This window comes from Mirounga angustirostris, unplaced genomic scaffold (genome assembly GCF_029215605.1).
Source record: "Mirounga angustirostris isolate CCGP_5_RB_7025 unplaced genomic scaffold, mMirAng1.0.hap1 SCAF_13, whole genome shotgun sequence".
Taxonomy (NCBI): domain Eukaryota; kingdom Metazoa; phylum Chordata; class Mammalia; order Carnivora; family Phocidae; genus Mirounga; species Mirounga angustirostris.
In genome coordinates this window covers 11,363,011-11,384,176 of record NW_026991721.1, presented here as the reverse complement: position 1 = coordinate 11,384,176, position 21,166 = coordinate 11,363,011, and the positions used below count along the sequence as shown (strand labels likewise).

The 21,166-nt window shown below is 46.9% G+C and overlaps 1 protein-coding gene across 9 annotated transcripts in view; it reads right to left on the bottom strand.

Annotated features, from left to right (window-relative positions):
• LOC123857114 (oxysterol-binding protein 1) overlaps positions 1 to 21,166 on the bottom strand; it is an 83,726-nt gene that overhangs the window by 25,656 nt on the left and 36,904 nt on the right. For 6 of the 9 annotated variants that reach the window (XM_064576361.1, XM_064576363.1, XM_064576362.1 and 3 more), the window contains 2 exons: positions 3,284 to 3,492; positions 740 to 990 (listed from right to left, as the gene is read on the bottom strand). In XM_064576361.1, coding sequence (XP_064432431.1) covers positions 740 to 990; positions 3,284 to 3,492 — 460 coding nt within the window. Of the gene's footprint in view, positions 1 to 739; positions 991 to 3,283; positions 3,493 to 7,985; positions 8,781 to 8,848; positions 8,905 to 19,740; positions 20,586 to 21,166 lie in introns of those variants that run through there. The other 3 variants (XM_064576367.1, XM_045893590.3, XM_054511894.2) reach the window with 3 other exon arrangements.

The following is a 21,166-nucleotide window of genomic DNA, read 5'->3' as shown; positions in this document are numbered from 1 at the left end:
TCACACCTGTCACCCAGTATCTGAAATACATCCCAACGCCCGCCATGCTCTGAGTTTACCTAGAGCCCTGCACCCAAGCAGCTGAAGTATTCCACACAGCCACCCGAGGCTGGAGTCATAATAAAACAGAAGCACTGATCCCTTCTATTTTTAAAGCAAAGTATCCAAATTTGAGTACTTTTGTCTTATCACCCAGAATTAGCCCCGGAATCAAGGACTACACAGATGGGACTAACTAGTATTATAAAGTTCTCACTAGTACCTGGCCGGCCCCCACTTACCACACCGTAGGCCAGAGCGCACTAGCAAAGTATGGTAAGACTCCCAACTTGAAGCTCACACACGACAGTGGAAGGGACCCACGGAGACCACTCCGATCCAACAGATCAAGTTAGATAAAAACAAATTAACAAAACCGCAACCCAGAGAGGTTAAGGGACTCAACTAACATCACCATCGGCTGTCCTGCCGGCTGCAGAAGCAAGGCTGGGCCTCTGGCCTCCTAACGAAGTCCCAGGTTGGAGAGCACTGTGTGAGCAGAGCATGAAAGTCATTGCATCTGCGCGGTCTGTTCTCTTTCATGCAACGGATAATGTAACTTAAATCCCCTGAGCAGTGAAGCAGGACCTACCGTTCCCTGCTTTATCAATTACAATTTGCCCCAGCACGGCACGTGGGGAGAACTGCACTCTGAAGAGGGAGGGAATGAAAAGGCAACCCAGGCGCTGGCTGCACTCACGTTGATCATGGCATTGGATGTTATCCTAAAGAGCGTGGCCCGTTCATTGACCTGCTTGATCTTCTCGTTGCTCTCGGCGGGCAGCCGCAGGGCCTCCAGCTCGCTGAGCGAGCGCTGCAGCGCTGTGCCGTGCTTGGCTATCAGGTCGTTGCACGTGCTCAGGTCCTCCACTTTGCTGGACAGCGTCCGCAGGGTGTTCTGCAGCTCCGTCTTGTCGGTTTGTGAGACAGACTCTTCGTCTCCTGACTCATCTGGAGGAGCCAAAGGTGAGTTACAGGACTCCGGTTACGTGACTCCAGAGCTGAGAGTCAGAACCCCACCCACTCTGCCCGCAACGAAACCAGCCGTGCTTTCGGACCAGCTGAGGGCTTGCCATTACCAGACAACTGGGCTCTGCTGTGGTCCGCGGCCCACCTGTACCACAAACCCCTGAGTGGTTCTTCCTTTTTCTCCCGCTGTGGCACACGCCAATGAGCATTTACTTTGCCCATGCTTTTCTTTTTTCTTCCAGTGTTATTGAGTCATCACTGACATATAGCATATATATGTAACATATAGCACTGTATAAGCATAATGATTTGACTTACATATATTGACAAATGATTATCACAGTAAATGTAGTTAGCATCCATCATCTCATATAGACACACAAAAAAGGGGAAAAAAGTTTTTTTCCTAGTGATGAGAACTTCTAGGATGTACTCTCTTAGCAATTATCAAATATACCATATAGTGTTAACTATAGTCATCATTTAGGGGCGCCTGGGTGGCTCACTCAGTTAAGCATCTGCCTTTTGCTCAGGTTATGATCCCTGGGTCCTGGGATCGAGCCCCGCATCGAGTCTGCTTCTCCCTCTTCCTGCCGCTCCCCCTGCTTATGCTCACTCTCTCTCTCTCTGTTAAATAAACAAATAAAATCTTAAAAAAACAAAAAACAAAAAACTATAGTCATCATGGGGATGTATGTCACATCCCCAGTATTTATTTATCTTATAACTAAAAGTCTGTACCTTTTGTCCACCTACATTCAATTTCCCCACCCCTCCCCCCACCCCTAGGCTTCTTCTTAATGGCGCCAACACTCTGGCCCCACCCCAGAAATTGATTTGGCTGGTGTGAGGCAAGGCCCAGGAACCTGAATTTTGAATAAGCTGCCCAGACCATTCTGATGCACACTGAAGTTTGAGAATCAATGATCCCTGGAAGATAGGATGGAGAAGCTAAATAGCTCCTGGGATTGGGAATGAATTGTTGAGCCTTGTAACTCCAGTTTGAGGGTTCCAATCCAGTCCAAGCTGATCATTACTATAAATCCACCATTATCCACTGGGTGATGGGTGAGCCCTGTATGAAATGGGTTGAGAATTGCACTCTGGTTCTTTGTAAGCAATATCCACATCACCAAAAGACTCATTAATTTACCTTTTCCAAAGGAGAGCTCAGGAAGTTTGTGATGAACTCATCTGACACTAAAGCCACCCCTGCACTGAAATGACCCTCCAACAGTAGGTCAAATAGAGCCACGCTGTACCTCTCGCTATCAGTTCTGTACCCAACACTCTGCAACTGCAAAATGCTTTTCTAGCAGTGTCACTTCCTTTGGGGGAGCTAACATCAGCACTAAAATCAAAACAAAAGAAATAAGGAAAGACCTCCCCTATCTGCTAGCCTGAGAGGCAGGACTGAAGTCAAAATATAACCTGTTACGAAAAAACTTACAAAGCGGTAAATTTCTTTTCACTGTTTAATAGATATAATACAGTGTGGGAAATGACAGGGGATAAAAAAACAAGAGATGAACCAAAGCCAGCAGGTGACCATCTTGGTCAGTTCTGGGTGGACAAGCTCAGTGTGATTAAACTATCAACAAGGGGGGGGCAGGGGAAATACCACCATTTTCCTTGAAGAAAAATCGAAACATGTGTAGACCACTCTTTTTAGTGAAACTAAGGTAGCAAACTGAAGATTTTCCATAGGAGGTATCCCATATAATGTGTCTTGCAATCTATAAAGACTGTTTCAACTCAGAAGATACTTAAGTAAGAAAATGCCAGGAGAAAAAGAAAACAAATAAAGATAGAATCTAACCGTGAGTTGTAATAATCTTAAGACAGACCTAGCAATAAAATATTTCTTTCCCCAAATTTTAAGGTAGTCAAATGGCATTAAAAGCCAAAACAACAACCATTATGCTTCGAGGACAGAGTTTCTCCGCCTTGGTACTACTGACATTTGGGCCCAGTTAACTCCTCTTTGTGAGGGCTGTCCTGTGCAGCCTCCCGGCCTCTCCTCACTGGGTGCCCATAGTACCAGCATCCCTCAGCTAGGACCACAGAAACATCTCCAGACACTGCCTGATGACCCCCGCAGGGCAGAACTGCGCCCAGATGAAAACCACCATTCCGGGAGAAATACCGCATGAGGAGGAGATGCCTGAGTCAGTCAGATGGGTGATAATTAACGGACAGTGAGGTACAAAATAAGGTATGTGCCTAGGAGGGGCAAACAGGAAGCTCCCCAGACGTGGTGTTCTCTGCTCCCTACCCGATTCTGCCAGCATCTTCACAGCCTTCGCCTTGGCCAGCTCCAGGGCCGTCACCCAGCGCTGCCGCTCCACCTCTGAGCTTGCCTTCAGATGGTAGGTCTGAGCGCCGCCATTGGAGATGATGAAGTTGCAGGAGTCCTCCACGGTGATGTTGGCCGTGGCGAGGTTGATGGTACCACGGCAAGTGTGTCTCATTTCTGCCTTTGACCTGCAATTATGAGACAAAGACCAGCTAAGCAGAAAGTGGATGGGTGGTTTATCCTTCACCGCCTTCCTTGTCTTCTCATAGCTCTAAGCTTTTTGAACATGTGGCAGCCTTAGGAAACAGCAAGTTCTACTATTTCCCTTACACAGTTCCCTAAGATTCCAGAAACAATCAGTAGGGATTTCCTTTCACAGCCATGAAGTGGTATTACTGAGTCAGACTGTATTGCTCTGCTGTTTTAGAAACAGCCTTCATGGAAGTATAAAAACATACAATGTTAATTCAGCAATTTTAAGTGTATAATGCAGTGAGTTTTGACAAATGTATACAACTGTGTAACCACCTCCACAATCAAAATGTAGAACATGTCCATCACACCAAAAAAAGTTCCCTCATTACCCTTTTGTAGTCAGGAATTACTTCTTAGTTAGCAAGTTATAATTTTAAAATAGTGATTTATGGGGCGCCTGGGTGGCTCAGATGGTTAAGCATCTGCCTTCAGCTCCGGTCATGATCTCCAGTTCCTGGGATCAAGTACCATGTCGGGTTCCCAGCTCAGCAGGGAGTCTGTTTCTCCCTCTCCCTCTCCCCCTGCTTGTGCTCTCTCTCTCTCTCAAATGAATAAGCAAAATCTTAAAAAAAATAAAATAAAATAGTGACTTATAAACTCACACAACAAAATTTCTTTTAACACTCTCACTCCCTCAGAGAAAGAATAGCTCCATTTCACATATACTAAACAACCCCCCTCCCTAACCTCAACTCAGCCCAAATGAGAATTGTCATACTACGCTTAGAATTATATTGCATCAGTGTAAGGCACACGGAGATGCTTAGGGTATTAAATATTGACTACAGCTCAAATGATATGAAAGAGGAATAACTAGCTTTCTGTGGGAGTAAAGAAAGAATCATCATAAAAGAATCACCAAGTATATAATCTTTTGGGAATATGCTCTTTCCAAGGATCCACTGACTTCTATTGGTAGGAACTCCTAAGCCATCCTATTAATAGCTAGGAAAGATTCAGCAAATCTGTTCTCAGAGGATTGGGTGTAAAAATTTTCCCCATCTCTACTGACAGTTCTATTAATAGACTAACTTTTGAACTTTACATCACTACCTGGTGACAACAAGCTCCTTCACAGAAAATACCAAGCTGCTAGCACAATTGTGTATACCTTGCAAACTGAGTTAATTTCCCCACCGCCCGTTGGGTTATGCCCAGAGACCTGCATGTTGAGACCACAGTTTTCCCTGACCAACTTGGAACATAAAGAGGTCGAAGTCCTTTGCCAACTGCCACAGTGCAGAGCGGAGCCATTTCCCTTTCACTGGAGTCAAGCAGCCCCATACACCTGGCACATCCAGAATTCCTGTGTGCTGGAAACGACACACACCCCATCTCCAGAAACTAAGACTTGGTATGTTTGAGAAAGTCTGTTTACTGTGCTTAGGAAGACAGATTTGCTATTGTTCAGCGTGTCACATGAAACTGGTTTTTCCTCCTCAAATGCACAAATGAGTAGTATGGGATGGCCAAGGAGGTCTCAATGGCCTGGGCCATTTTCTATCCCCTGCACCTGCCACACTGTAATGTGAATCCCTGTTTTTTCTATTCTTACCTCCCCTCCCCCCGCCCCTAAGCTTCAGTTACATTATGAATAATGCAGGCTGAATTTCAGACCCACAGCTGACAGGCCAGCTCACCCTTGCTTTCTACTCCAAAGGTGCTACTTGGACTTTGTACCACATTCCTCACAATCTGTTGGTACTTTTCACCTGCCACTTCCTAGGAATCTCTTCTGCCTGGGTCATCTTCATGAACTAAAGGAGTTTCTCAAATCATATAAAGTTCGTAGCAGTTTTAGAAATACCAAGGAACCCAAAGAGTAAGGCAGGCTTGACTCAGGAGCTCTTGGGTTCAGGCAGATACACCTATGTTTATAAATGATTAGTGCAGTTCAGAGTGCAAGATAAGTTCTTCCGGCACTACGGTAACAATTAGGTGGTACTTTCTGTCTGCAAAGTTCCCTGAAAAGGCCAGCCAAAACAGTAACTCAATCTCTGGAAGCTAGTCAGGAAAACTAATGCTATTTGTCTGGGAAAGCTGAGGGTCTACATATGGTTTTAAGTAATGGGACATCCATGTAACTGTGTATGTAAGGAAGAACAGGATGGGTAAAAAGAGGGAAGTGGCCCGCCAAAGCCCGTTAGGACGGTTCATCACAGGATGGGTCAAAGAAATATATGCTCTCAGTTAAAAAGAAAATAGCATTTTGTAAAAGGCATATAGAGGAGATGACAGGTTATGGAGGCATGAAAAGTGGGAGGAATGACAATTCAGCTAAATAACTCTAGGGAGATGGGGACCCGAAGAACCCTGTTAAGAAGAATAAACTACCAATGTAGTCAGTAGGAAGTACTTCAAAGTGATTTTGAAGGTACTGCAGATTTGATAACCCTGGTTCCTGTTGCTTGGTTGGTTTGTGGGTGGGACCATCTTAGCTGGCAAAGACAGGCCTATGCACATTTCCCAGTATGTGGTTTGGTATGCTTTGGAAGGAGTCTGATCTGTAGTCAGACAGGTACCATTAGCTCTTGTGAGAGAGAAGTTAAAAGTAGTTACAAACACCTGAAGAGACAGCAACATGTAACTTCTTAATGTCCAGCCAAGATCAATACTGATTAAGACTGGTACTGATTAAAGAATCAACTGGCCTGGAAAGTGAATCTGGTAAGAACTTGGATGAGGAAAAATGGCCACAGGAAGGCCCTCAGCTGACACACAACTTCTGAAGATGAGCAATCAATATTAATAGTGACTTACAAGCCAAGTTAGGATACGAGTCAATTGAACATTAGAATGATTGTCGGTGTAACAGGAAAATAGGACTTGAGTAGGGGAAAAATTTTGGAACATACTAAAATGTTAAGATTTGTGATCTAACCTTAAACTGATTGTCCTGGATGAGTACTTAGAAAGGGTTAACATTAAAATCAATTATGAATATAATAATGCCAGTGATACAACTGTTCACAATGTGGCTTAAGCAGTGAGGATGTGCTAAGGCACTTTCCAATGTTAGAGACTCGATAAGAATGTGTTCTTACTTCAACAACCTCCAACTCCCACCTTCAATTTCCCCTCAAAATTCTCTAAGAGCTGATACAGTGGAGTTGATGGAAGAGATTCATTCACCCTAACTCTCCTGGTGGCAGAATGACTACCTGCAAAGGAAGAGAAATAGAGTGAGCTGTTCTTAACAGCGTTTGGGGTCTCAAATAGGATGGCCTTTATAGAAAGATTTCAAGTAGAAATGCCATTATATTAAGAAAATTCTCCCGTAAAGGAGACTTACACATTTTGTATAAAGTACACATAGTAACTGTGATCTATAAACTTGCTATCGGCAAGCAATAATCTCTATTGTCTGATTGATTCATGTAACACTACCCTGGGTTTTAGGTTATGTTGGTGTGGAGAGAACTAATTTCAAATCCTGACTCTTTAAGACCTTGGAAAAGTTGCCCAGCTAGGTCTCAGTTTCCTCATCAGTAAGACAGGAGTATCTCCTAACTCCCAGGGTTATTGTTGGGAGTCAGTGAAACTATCCAAACTGTCCAGCCCTCAGGAAATGTTTATGTCCTGTCCCCAAATCCAGTATCATTATCTCTAGTAACTCGAGTAGCCAAAAGCATGCTACAGTTATGGCAAGACTGTCAGTCACCATAAATATATATTAAACGCTCCAGAACAAACAAGAAGTAATCATACCAAAGACATGGATTCTTCTTTTAATAAAACTTAAACCTAACCAAGCAAAGAGACCCCAGAAATACTGGATAGACCACTTAAATCATTCCCATGGCGGGAGGTGGGATCAGCACACATAAAAGCAGCACTGGAGTGCACATCTCCATTCTGGGCTGTCCAGAAGGTGAAAGCATATGCCAAGTCTGGGAGAGATAAGGAAGACAGGGGGTAGATACGGAGGCCACCCTGTGCGTCGTGTCCTTGTGCCTGAACATGGAGAGAACAACGGCGGGTACATCAAGGGCTGCTAATAACCTTGAATTCTGGAGACTGAGGACAGACAGCTAAGACTTGGGACTTTCACAGTAAGTTCCTTGAGAGCCATGCCTGGATTTTGCTCTTCTACATGTGCCCCTTAGCACCTACAACAGCGCCTTCCTTGCAGAATTCATCATTGCACCTCTGTGCTGGTGGAAACACAATGGAAGAGTAGATGCTCTCCAAACAATTGGAAAGGCCAGGAACGGAGGGGAAGGTATTGCACCAAGGGCGGGTAACCCAGGTGGAGGGGTTAGACCCGGCGTTCACTTTTGTGATGGTGGGCTCGCGTCGCGGGCTGTCAATGCGCGCAGGTGACGAAAGGGGGCCTGGGGCGACCTTGGCTGCGGTGCCGGCTCGAGAGGGTGACGGCGCGGGGGCTGTGGGCTGCGGTGGGGGACGGCGCCCCGGAAGCAGTTACCTGTAGTAGCTCAGGAGCCCGTTGCTCAGCACGAACCACCGCCGCTGGTAGCCTTTGATATAATTGGTCCATTTGAAGAGCCAGCCCTCTCGAGCCGAGCCCGAACCCCCGGCGCCCGAGCCGCCGGAGCCCCCCGCCGGCGGCGCAGGGGCCGGGCCCGCAGCCGCCACTCCCCCGGCGCCGGGGCCCGGGCCGCCCGCCGCCGCCGCGGCCACCGTGCCAAGCGCGGCCCCGGAGCCTGGCCCCGAGTCTCCGCGGCCGCCGCCGCCTCCCACCACTGGGGGACCGGTGCCGCCGCCGCCCGGAGCTGCGATGGCCGCCGGGCCCGGCCCCACCACCCCTCTCAGCTCCGTCGCCGCCATGAGCCGCCGCCGCCCCGAGATACAGGACCGGAACCGCCTACGAGAGCCGCCGTCGCAGCCCGGAGCGCCCCACACGGCTAGCGCATCAGCCGCGGCCGCGCAGCGTCCCCGCCCCGCCAGGCCCGCCGCGGGAGGAGGGCTCGGCCGCGGGAAGGAGGCAGTCGATTGGTGCCGCTGAGCGTCACTTGCGGAGGACCCCTAGGACATTGGCATTTCTCTCGGGCCTGTCATCCCACAGCGCCCAGTGAGAGTCCGGGGTGGGACGCGTCCTGCAGGCACGCCGCTGATTGGCTCAGGTGAAGGCCAATCAGACTCATGTACAAGCCCATTGGTGCTTTCCCGAAGTCTTCGGCGCTCAGGGAGGACTCGAGAATGCAGCGTGCCCGGCCAATTCGATCACCGATTGGCCAGGGTTTCCGCCACTCCTTTCAGTTTATGATCCCGTCACTGCCACGTCACCCCCTCCCATCTCTCTTCCCTTCGTCCCAGTTCCGCCCTTACGGATTGGTGGTTGGTGTCAGCTGCTCAGCCTTTTCTACCATTTGCTGAAGGAGATGAAGAACAAGGGAAGGAGTCTCGTTTTCACATCCTTACTTTCCTATCTTATTGGTTCGCGTGCGTGTCACTCACATGTTGGAGGCGAGACGGAATGGGGATTAGAGATGATTGGTTCCGGATATTGTCTGTGACAGCTGACGCTTGGCAGTGCTGACCAATAACAGAGACCTATTGAGAGAGGGGCTGACTGGAGGTAACCAATAAAATCATGGAAGCCCGCCTTGGGGGCGTGCCTGCTTGCTTCCAGCTTTTCGGGGTAGGCGAAGAGTCTTCCCAAAAGCGTTTTTTCACAAAAGCGCTGGAGTCCCTCTTCCTGAGTGAAAAACATCCGTATGGTTTCCTGTTGGGAAGAGTGACTCTCAGCAGGTTGCCACTGCCTGTGAGAAGCCCCCTTTTAGGGCCTCCTCCTAGCGGCTGGCTCTGAGCTGGAGGCCCGGATTGCTGCGGAGTCCACAAACAGCTTCCCCAGTTCCTTCCTGGGTCCAAGATCCTCCTGATTCCCTTCCCCGGTTTGCTCGTCATCGCACCACACCCCGTAACCCTTGATTCCAGACTGTCGTATGCTCTTGTTAGAGTGGGCAGCTAGTTAGGCTTTAACAGAATACCTGGAGTCCAGAAACGGGGAAATCGCGGCCAGCGCAGTTGTAAGCAAGTCAGAGGCCTGTAAGCAAGGTCCTGGCAGAACTCCCCAAACAAAGCCACGGGAAACCGGATCAAACCAGACCGGCCCAAGCCGGCTGACAAAGAAGGCTGGAAACCCCCGACAGAATAAGGAAGAAAAGGCGGGAAACCCTGCTTTCAAGAAATCCCCGCCTCAGGTAATAAATATTCCACCCCCTAGTTAACAACTGTCAATAAAAGGTAGAAACCCAAGCCCCCAGTGTGCAGCTCTCCCTCGAGCCGGCCTGCTCTCACATCTGCAGAGCGTACTTGCACTTTAATAAACTTTCCTGCTTGCACCGCTCATCCACTGTGTCTGGTCTGTCTTTGAATTCTTTCTTTTGATGAGACCAAGAGCGTCCAGGGACATCCTTGAAAGGGCTGAGCAGAGGCCACGGGCCCGAGTCTCCCCAGTCCACGGGCAGCACGTTTTTGGCAAGCCAGCCAGAAGGAGGTAACAGCCGTTGAGCGACCCTCTCCACCACTGGTGAGTCTCCAACTCTCGCCTGTCTTTGTGCTGGAGAGTTGCTTAGTGAAGTCACCATTCCTCCTTTGCCCTACTCTCTCTGGTCTACCTGGGAACCGATGTCTGGTAGCATTTATGAGAGACTGATTTTCAGCTCCAAAGAGTAAAGGGACACTTGCGCCTTCCAGCTGAAAGGCACTCTTAGGTGACTAAGAGTTTTATGGAAGTGTCGGAGATTATTTCTCAGGATGTGCAGCAGTCCCATGGGGCTTTGCATCTCCCTCATAATTAAAACTTTGGCTCATCTGGGTTTGCACACATAGGACTGATCCTCCAGTGCTCCGAGCCCCTCTGGTTGTCTTAGACTTCTGGCGCGAGAAACCGAGACACGTAAGAGAGTGATCCATGGTCACTCGTGCAGGTGACACAGCAGCACACAGATCCTCTCCACTGGTCCCCAGGTGACTGTCTGAGATTCCCAGGCTGACTCTGTCTGCAGGAATCTGCCTCTTGGTCATGGGACACTGACCCACCTTGTCTGCCTTCAACTGCTTCCTCTCCTACCTGCTTCTGCACTCTCCTCTGTTGGTGGTGGGGCACGGACCTGCGAGACGTCCTGTCCCCTATGGCAGAGGTCCAGCACAACTGCCAACTCAGACTGTGATCACCATAAAGTAGCTATAAACCATTCTACTCCTTGGCGAAGGACCCCACTCCTCGAGATCTCTCCCTGTGGGTATGCCTTATCCACCACTTAATTAGATGTGACTCAACCCAAATAATTCAGGGATGCAAAGAGAACTGGAAAATAGAGGTTAGTTTCACCAGAACTGACCACAAAGTGGGGGGAGATCAACAGGTCAGACGAGAAATATTTAGACCGTCAAAGGGACCCCTGTCCCTGGTGGCTGTTGTTTGCCACCAACTGTTAAGAGGCCTATCAGAACAAGGGAGGTGGGATATTCAGAGATCTTGAATCATGATGATGCCCGTTCCCAAGGGATTCATCCTGGGACATCAGGGTTAATTATCAGGCATTGTTTCTATCGGGTCTTCAGGAAGGCCATCACTCCTGGGACAGCAAGTGCCAGAAAAATGCTTGGGCCCTGGGATGCCAGGGCCGCTGGGTCATCACACGGCATGCTGGCCACAGCCGTGATTTCAGGGTGAATGGACAGCAGGCTCGGGACACCCACAGTCCACTCGCCATTGGAACTCTCTAGAAGAGTACCCAGTTGAGATCCTATCAGGTTTCGGAGAGAGAGCTAACTCTCCTCAGGGAAATAGGACTCCAGGCTTCTGGTAGTGGGAACCCTGGTTTAGTTGCTCCTTTTCTTTTTAAGGGAGTCAACTCTCTCCCTGAAGACAATGGGAAATTCCACCTCCATCCCCAAAGACTCCCCTCTGGGATGTATTTTGAGACACTGGGATCAGCTCCTATTAGAAAGCCTAGATAAGAAAATGCTTATTTTCTTTTGTAACATTGCTTGGCCGCCATATAAGCTAGAGGGGAGGTCTGGTCAGAAAATGATAGTCTTAACTATAAAACCATATTGCAAGTCAATTTCTTCCATACGATACAAGAAAAATGGGTAGAGATCCCTTCTGTCCAGGCCTTTATGGCCCTCAGGGATGCCCCTGACACATATAAAACATGCACAGTGGGAGAGAGTCATTTAGATCTTGGCCCCAAGAAAGGAATTCTTGCAGTAGCTCCCCTCGGAAACACTCCAACACCGTTGGCTCCAGCCTAAGCAACCAGTCCCCCACCCTAGTAACCAACCTACCCTCCTTGACCAGACTCAGGCCCAAAGAAAAAGTTCCTCTGCCCCCTCCAGGAGGTGGTCGGTGGACCTCAGGGGACCACAAAGACTCTCTGTCCCCTTTTTGATGTCAGATCTCAGGCAGTGCCATGAGTGTTAAGCCAGTTTTCTCAGGATCCCAGCAAATCTACTGAGGAATTCAGGAGCCTGACTCCAGTCTTTGGCTCTAACCTGGAAGGACCTTCTGGTCATTCTGTCCCATTGCTGCCATCCGGAGGAACGATTACGCATCTGGGCGGAAGAGGAATACTTCATGCTACCCAGCCTAACAGATACCCTGGTTGGAATGACCTTCATACCTCAGACAGACCCTAATTGGAATTATCAGCCTGGGCAGCAGGGACTAGCCCACATGGTACTATGCCTCTGGAGAGCATAAAGAGGTGTATCATCAAACTAGTAAACTATGATAAGGTGAGGGAGATCACCCAAGGACCCAATGGCAATCCCGCTCTTTTTCAGTCCCATCTAGTAGAAGGGCCACAAAAGTTCACCAATGTAGATCCAGATACCCCAGAGGGAAGATTGGTCCTGGGAACTCATTTTATAAGTGAGGCAGGTCCAGATATTCATAGAAAGCTCCAAAAGATGGCTTTAGGGTCCCAAACTCCCAATACAGGCAACTTTACTCCTTCAAGGGCCAATCCTCCAACAAAGGTCCCAATATACAAAAAGGGACATAAACTGAACTCAGCAGAAAGACTACCTACTCCATCCTGAGGGATGGTGGACGCAAGACCAAAAGGTGATGCTTCCCTAGGCATCCCAATGGAAAATCATCAAGGGACTACATGACTTTTCTCATTTGGGAAGAGACATATTAGCCTCCTTAGTTAATAGGGTCTTTTCAGGAATTATCCTGTCGTGGGTTATCAAGGAAATCACCAGGGCTGGGACCTGTCACAGCCTGTCACAAGAACACCACTGGGGGAGGGCTTAAACCACCGCCACTTCTCTAGCCCATCCAAAGACAAGGCACGTACCCTAGAAAGGACTGGCAGATAGACTCACTCAGATGCCCCCATCTCAGGGACCTAAATACCTCCTGGTCTTTGGGGACACTTTCACTGGTTGGATAGAGGCTCATCCTGCTAGAACGGAAAAAGCTCAAGAGGTAGCAAAAGCTCTACTAAAGGAAATTATCCCGTGCTTTGGGCTTCCAAAGTCTCGGCAAAGTGATAACAGCCCATCCTTTATCCCAAGGGTGACTCAACAAGTGTCTTCTGCCTGGGAATTCATTACCACCTTCACGCTGCCTGGAGACCCCAATCCTTGGGAAAGGTCAAGAGCGCTAATCAAATCTTGGCCAAACTTTGTCAGGTAACCTTAAAATCCTGGATAAAACTCATGCCCATAGACCTCCTGAGAATGAGAATGGCCCCCAAAAGGAACCTCCAACTCAGCCCCTTTGAAATGCTGTATAAGAGGCCTTTCTTCACAGCATATCTGCTGTTTGATTCGGAAGCTCACGAATTTATAAAACATTTCATCAGTCTAAGACAGGTACAGCAGGCTATCATGGACTACGGCAATAAAAATTTACCTGTGCCCAAGAAAGAGCCTGTACCTGCCCAGATCAAGCTAGGGGACATGGTTTTATTAAAGACTTGGAAGGAGGGTTTACCTTCAGATCAATTAGATCCCAAATGGTAGAGACCCTACCAGATTCTTCTTGGCACCCCAACAGCAGCTAAGCTCTAAGGTATAATAACTAGCTGGGTTCATTTGTCTAGAATAGACATACCCAGCTCCAGACTACGCATAGTTGAAGACTGAGACATTCCATCCTAATCCTGTGAGCCAGTGGAAAATCTACGCTATATCTTCAAAAAGATAAGTGATTGACATCCTACTATGAATATTTGCTTCGTACTTTTAGCTATTGCCTGGATTTTTTTTTAAGGGTTGTTAATTTGAATTTTATTGGTTTTGTAGTTTTTTCCCTTGTATTTAGCTTTGTTTGTTTCAGCTTTATGGTTGTGTAAAAGCTGTAACATTAGGAGTTCTGGATTTTCTTTATACTGCTTCTCCTCCTTGCAAACCTCTGTCTACTTGGACCTCTGAGTTGTTTTTCTTGCTCTCCTCAAGCCACTCCCCTCCTTAAAACAAAACAAAACAAAAAACACCTTTCCTATTGGGTCTCACCCTCAGACATGGCCCTAAAAGTCTTATTTTTTCTCATTCTTATTACTGCTCTAGCCTAGGAAAATAAGTTTTCCAGCTGCTGGATTTGTCATTTACATCCCCCCAAAAGACCTTTCTTACCTCCTCTTTTATCCTGCTCATTCTCCTAATATAACTCTCCATCAAAAAAACTACCAGGCAAGTTTCCCTTCCGTAGAAGGGATTCTCATCGGCCCTAATTGGATCTGCGTTGACCTATCCCCTCCCACCACCCTGATATTTCAGGTGGTGGACCCCGCTTATTCCTAAGCTCCACGTGCAGATAACTCCAATAATTCAACCCATAAAAACAGACCTAAAAGATAGGTCAGCTGCCAGATAGCATCACCTCCGGGGGCAGTCTCTGGACCTCACTTTGCCAAAGACCCTTGGACCTTCAGACAAATTTCCAATGTCTCAATTCAGTATTCCAGGCATGGAATGCGGCATGCCCGCATAGAAAATATAAATGACACAGATTGCAGTGCCATCCACTGGGTATGTGCCAATTCCACCCTTTCAAGTAAAACCCCAATACATCCACGTTTTGGATCATGGCCTAGCTGGACACTAGCATTAGTCAGCATTATTGTTCAATTTCTCCCTTCACAACCACACTTTCTAGTTCCCTAGGATACAGGAGGGCGGGACCCGAGTCCCCAAATGCACACACAATAACTCTTCCCCGTGGGCCCAACAGCTCCAGGAGCTAGGAAGAGCAAGTTCTCCCATAACCTTATGCGCTTCTCCCAACTATCTCCTTATCTGTGTACGTCCTTCTCACAATCTACAGGGGCCCATCTTTACTCAGCCCATATCGGCCCTAGGATTTCAGTGCGCTGATAACCTCAAACATTGGGGCCATTGCACGCTGGAGTCCACATCTATAATTCTGCCCACCCCGACACCAGAACCTGAGGAAGTGCATTAGCTCCTTGGGGGTTTGCATATCATGATACCACCCTGCGAAATCTGAAAGCAGCATTAGATGAACTAGCTTTTCCTCTCATTTCTCAGATCTCTCCCAAGTCCCATCTGTCTTTGGCCAATGTGGTTATAGACAACAGGCTGGCTTTAGATTATTTATTGGCGGAACAAGGTATGTGCTGTCGTTAACAGAACATGTTGCACCTACATCAACACCACTGGACAAGTGGAAGAGAATATCCCAGAATTATATGCGCCAGCCTAATGGCTACATCCAATGGCCAAAGGGGTTGATCCTGCTAATAATATTTGGGATGCTGTATGTAAGACCTTTCCATCTGTAACCTGGTTCTCGCCCTTTTTAGGACCACCATATTGGTACTTTTGCTTTCTGGACCTTGTTTGTTTAATTTTCTTGTCAAATTTGTCTCTTGCAGACTCCCCACAATTTCATTTACAAATGATGGTGCACCAGGGATTCCAACCCATCCCCTGTGAAGATGAAACCTATCAACACCAAGCCCGTGATTTCCTTCTACTCCCCACTGTCCATCGAGTTGTCCTAAAATTTAGAGAGCAAGGACTTCTGGAACCCTCAGGCAGGGTCAACATCCCAGACCATTATGATGCACCATCACCCATTTTCCCTTCAAAGATTTTAAGGGCCCAGAGTCCTTGAGGGGAGAAATGTTAGAGGAGGCAGCTAGTTAGCTTCTAACAGAATAGCTGGAGACCAGAAAGGGGGAAGCGGTGACCAGTTCTGTTATCAGAAGGTCAGAGGCCTGTCCTGGCAGCACTCCCAAACCCACAAGAAACCAGATCAAACCAAACTGGCTGACAAAGAAGGCCGGAAACCCCTGACCAAATAAGGAAGAAAAGGTACAAAATCCTGCTTCCACGAAATCTCTGCCTCCAGTAACTTTCCTCCCCATAGCTAACAGTTGTCAGTAAAAGGTAGAAACCCAAACCCCAGCGTTCCCGAACCGGCCTGCTGTCACATCTGCAGAGCGTACTTGCACTGTGATGAACTTTCCTGCTTGCACCGCTCACCTGCTGTGTCTGGTCTGTCCTTGAATTCTTTCTTGTGATGAGACCAAGAGCCTCCAGGGACATCCTTGGGTTGGGCTGGGGGAGGCCTCAGGCCCAGGTCTCCCCAGTCCACTGGGCAATACTCCTCATTCTGTCCCCCGAGTTGCTGACCCCGCTGTGAGGAGAAAATTGACTCGAGAGGCCTCGCCTTTATGTGTGCTTCTACAGATGGGTGTCTCTTCCAGACCTAAGGGCCCTGCCCTTGTCGGCTTTAGCATCGTTGACTTGGTTTACATGTTTGTAAAAGTCACAGATTCAGTAGCTCATTGAATATGGAGATGTTGCGAACTACTGTTACAAACAGAGCTTTGGGGAATGCAGCACCTGTTACATTTTGCTAGTTTAAACCGGCAACAGAAAGCGTAAAACAAATTGCTTTTCCTTGGCATTGAGCTCTCTGGTATCAAGAAAGTAAGGAATACTCTTTTTTCAGAAAATGTTGATATAAAAGAGAGAAATGTTTATTGAATTCTGGAGAGAGGATACACTTTGAGAATCCCCAGTTAGATGTAGGCCATTTGTGATTTTTAAATTTTTCTTTTAAGATTTCATTTATTTATTTGACAGAGGGAGAGAGAGCACAACCAGGGGATGGGGAGAGGGAGAAGTGGGTTCCCCACTGAGCAGGGAGCCCGATGCAGGACTCGATCCCAGGACCCTGGGATCATGACCTGAGCCGAAGGCAGACGCTTAACCGACTGAGCCACCCAGGCGTCCTAATTGTGATTTAAAAAAAAAAAAAAAAAAAAAAAAAATTGAGTCAAAGTGAATCCCTTTATGCTTGGGTCCTGCCTTTGCTACTTACTGGTTCTGTGACTTTGGGAAAGTCATTCAAGCACTCTGAGCCTCAGTTTTTACTTCTGTTAAATGGGAATAAAACCTTACCGGATGCTGTTGTGATTAAATGCACTTGAACATGTTTGCTAAAACTAAATAGCTACAAAAATGTGACTTGGGTTGCCAAGCACATCCCCCAGATTACTTGCCAATCACAAAGGAGAATTAGATACTTCTACAGTAGGGAAATCTGGTTGTCCCCACTTTAACCCAGCTATCCAACTTAGCACCACTCACCCTGGGACAATCAATATTTTTAGGAGGTCCCTGGTTCCAGCATGAAGTATACAGCATGGCCTAATGAAGTTTTCTTGCCCTAAGTGCTGAATCCTGAATGCAATCAAGCCTTCAAATCTAACCTTTGGTTTATAGGAGCTGGAGGAACTGGTTAAACAACACCCCCAAGGAAGACCATCAGATAAATCAAGAATGTGAGGCATTCTATAAGACAACTGGTTTTCTAGAAGACAAGACCTAAAGATTAAGGGAAATTGATGTCATAAAAAAGGGCCAGGGGGTGATGGTCCTAAATTTAAAAAACTTGAAAGACACAACCACATGCTTGATTAGATTCTGGTTCTGAAAAACAAAACAAAACAAAACAAAAAACAGCTTTTTAGACATTTTGGGGATAACTGGGGAAATTTTAAAATGGATTGGTATTAGATGATGTTAGGCAGTTACTATGTTTGTTCAGTGTGATATTGGTATGATGGCTATGAAGGAAAAGCACCTTTAATATTTGGAGAAATGATTGGGAGTGAAGAGTCATAATGTCTGTAATTCCCTTTGAAATGGAAAAGGAAAGAAAGGAAAGAAAGATTAAAAGAAAAAGAAAGAGTAAGCCAAGAAAAAGTATTACAGACTTTGAAATGCACACACACACATTTCTATCTATGTATCTATTCTATGTATCTGTATATCTCTATATAAAGCAATAGAGCCCAATGTTAATTGTTGGATGTTGGTGAGAAGTATATGGGGATTTACTGTACTATTATTTCTACTTTTATTGTATATCTGAAAAGAAATTTGTCTTAATGTTTTCAAAGGCTGGGTTGCATCATCGTCGGCCCCCACTGCCTCCAGAATACAGCCCAGATTTCTTACCTGGCAAATCAGGTCCTTGACAATCTGGTGTCACTTCTTTCCCAGGCAGTCTCTTACTCTAATGTCTTGATGTATTCCATGCTCCAATTAAATTGGTCCACACGTCTGTTTCCACATTTGCCCTGCACTTTCCCATGTGGGTGCCTTTTCATATGCTCCCCCTTCTTTCCTTTTCTTCTTTTTTTAAGATTTTATTTATTTATTTGACAGAGAGAGACACAACGAGAGAGGGAACACAAGCAGGGGGAGTGGGAGAGGGAGAAGCAGGCTCCCCACTGAGCAGGGAGCCCGATGCGGGGCTCGATCCCAGGACCCTGGGATCATGACCTGAGCTGAAGGCAGATGCTTGACGACTGCGCCACCGAGGTGCCCCACTCCGCCTTCTTTGAATGCATAATATTCTCCCCACACAGCATCTCCTCTGATACCCTGCCTAGAAGTAATGCTCCCTCCTCGGGACTCAGAATATGCTGTGACATTTGTTGTCTCGCCCTAAGTCATTTGTGTTCCCGACTTATGACAGCTACTACAGGGCGAGTTCCTCCAGCATGTGGTCTGTAGATCTGTATCTGTCATCTTCCGTTCCCGCATGACAGTTAGCACACAACCTAGCCTATTCAACCATGTGACAAATATTTATTGAGCATCTACTAGAACATCTCCAGTCTTGAGCCAAGTGTTGGGAACAGGGTAGTGAAGGTACAGGTGGGTTCTATTCCAAGTGCAATGGAAGCGATTAGGGATTAAAGTGACCTCAATTTTTGTTAAAAATGGTCACTGTGGAGTCACAAGAGGGGGGAAAGCCAGCAGCAGGGGAGCACTTGCAGCTTTCTCGAAGAGACGCCGGAGGCTGGATTGAATGTGGTGGCAGGTGGACACGTTCCAGAGGCTCACTGTGAATAGGTGCAGGAAATCGGGTCAGAGGGAGAAGCGGACCCGAGATGCACTAGGCTGTGACGAGAGCTGGAGCCGGGTGCCCCATCCCAGGCTTCCGCCCTTGAGACAAGGTGGCTGGGGGCGCTCGCTCCACGCACTGGTCTGTCATTGCTGCAGGCTGCGTCCAAGGAGGCGGCCCAGCCCAAGGCATTTCCTTGGGGTGAGGGCAATTCCCAGAGGGAGACACTGACATTGTCAGCAGCTGGGTTTGAGCACCTGCTCCTGAAGAGGGCATTTCCAGAGCACCACATTCTGTATCTATTTTGTAGACACTCCCACAGGGAATAATTGTGTACTTAAAAAACGGGACCTGCCTACTACCTGGGGAAATCTCTAACACCCGAGCAGGAGGCACCATTGGCTCACTGAGGCTTTATAGTCCAGTGATGAGTTATTCTGCCTCAGGACCCTGATCACTGGGGTCCGTATTCTGCTTGTGTGAAGGGAATAGGATCTTGCGTGATTTACTGAACCTCTCACCAGTTTCCTTATGACCATGTGAATAGCATCTATTTCTCAATGTTTCCGGGGAAGGATTCAATGAAAATGCATGAATGAAATCTGCCTGTCATATAGTAAATGATCAGTACATGCTAACTAATTATTAATTATGCAAGGCTATCTTTGAAGCATGGCAGAGCTAACCCAAGTGGGACCCAAGACTTCCTTGGGGTATTAGACGTGCTATAGAGAAGCCTAGAAATATTGGGACTTTATATGATGTAGGAGTGTGTTCGTAAAGTGAAGCTTTATTAAAGTGAATCAGCTTTTACTGTTGTTTTTTTTTTTTTAAGATTTTATTTATTTGAGAGAGAGCCAGAGAGCACAAGCAGGGGTGGGGAGGGGCAGAGGGAGAGGGAGAAGCAGACCCCCCGCTGGGCAGGGAGCCTGACTCAGGACTTGACTCCGGACTCGACCCCAGGACCCTGAGATCATAACCTGAGGCGAAGGTAGATGCTTAACCCACTGAGCCAACCAGGTGCCCCACAGCTTTTACTGATTGTTAAGCACACTCACAAATATAATTGCATTTATTCTTTGTCACAATCCTGGTTGTTTTACTCCTCCTCTTACAGATGGCGAAACTGACTTAAACAAGTAGGTAACTTGTAAGGGCAAAGCCCTGAATAGCCCCACAGCTAAGGCAGGCTGTCCTTTGTACCACAGGTACCATAAAATCTCTTCTCAATAACATAAACAACTCAGTTACAGCCGGTGTCATCAACACAACGACATGACATTTGGTTTCATTTTGATAACAGAAAATAAACATAATTTCTCTTATTTTTAAAAAGTATCACCAGCCTGCCCCTGCTGCTGTTACATCCGGGAAAGCTACCATTTTTGCCATCCCTCAAATTTATAATAAATTTTTAAAAGATTATTCAAAACTGCTTCCCCCCCACCCCGTAACACTTAACTCTAATACGAAACGACTGAAAACAATGTGCAAGTGACAGAGACTCCATTTCTGTCGGTTTAAACACATAAGAGTTTATTCTCACATATGAAAGAAATCCAGAGGTAGGCAGCTCAGGGTTGGTAGAGTAGCTCCCTGAAGTCTTCAGAGACACACACTTCCTTCTCTGCTGCTGTGCATTGTTTTTGACGTTGAGATTACTTTTTCCCTCAAGATGGCTGCTGGAGCTCCAGCCATCACAACTGCATTCTAGGCGGCAACAAGAGGGAAGGAAGGAAAAAAGGGTTTCCTTCCAAGGAGCAATTTTTGGTTATCCCACACAACATGCCTGCTTACTTCTCTGTTAATGGAGAAGCACTGGGGAATGATTGTACATGTAATTCAGGTTTTCTTTCTCTGCTACTCAACTCACTGCAATCTTGGACAAGTCATGTCCATACTCTCTTTTCCTTCAAATACAAACCTATTATATTCATTATGAAAGATATTAAAGGTTCAGAAATGTAAATACAGAAAATGAAAATCCCCCATAACCACACCTTTCAGAGATGACTGTTGTTAACATTTTGATATTCTTCCACTACCTTACGGGATTTTTTAAACAATTACAGTTTTTTAAAGATGAAATATTTGACACCTCTACTTACTAGTTTTCCAGGGCTACTGTAACAAAGGACCACAGATTGGGGGGCTTGAACAATGGAAATTTATTTTCTTACAGTTCTGGAGGCTAGAAGTTTGAGATCAAGTGGCAGGTGTGGACAGGACTGGCTTCTGAAATCTCCCCTTCACTTTTAGATGGCCCTTTTCTCTGTGCCCGTGTCCTAATG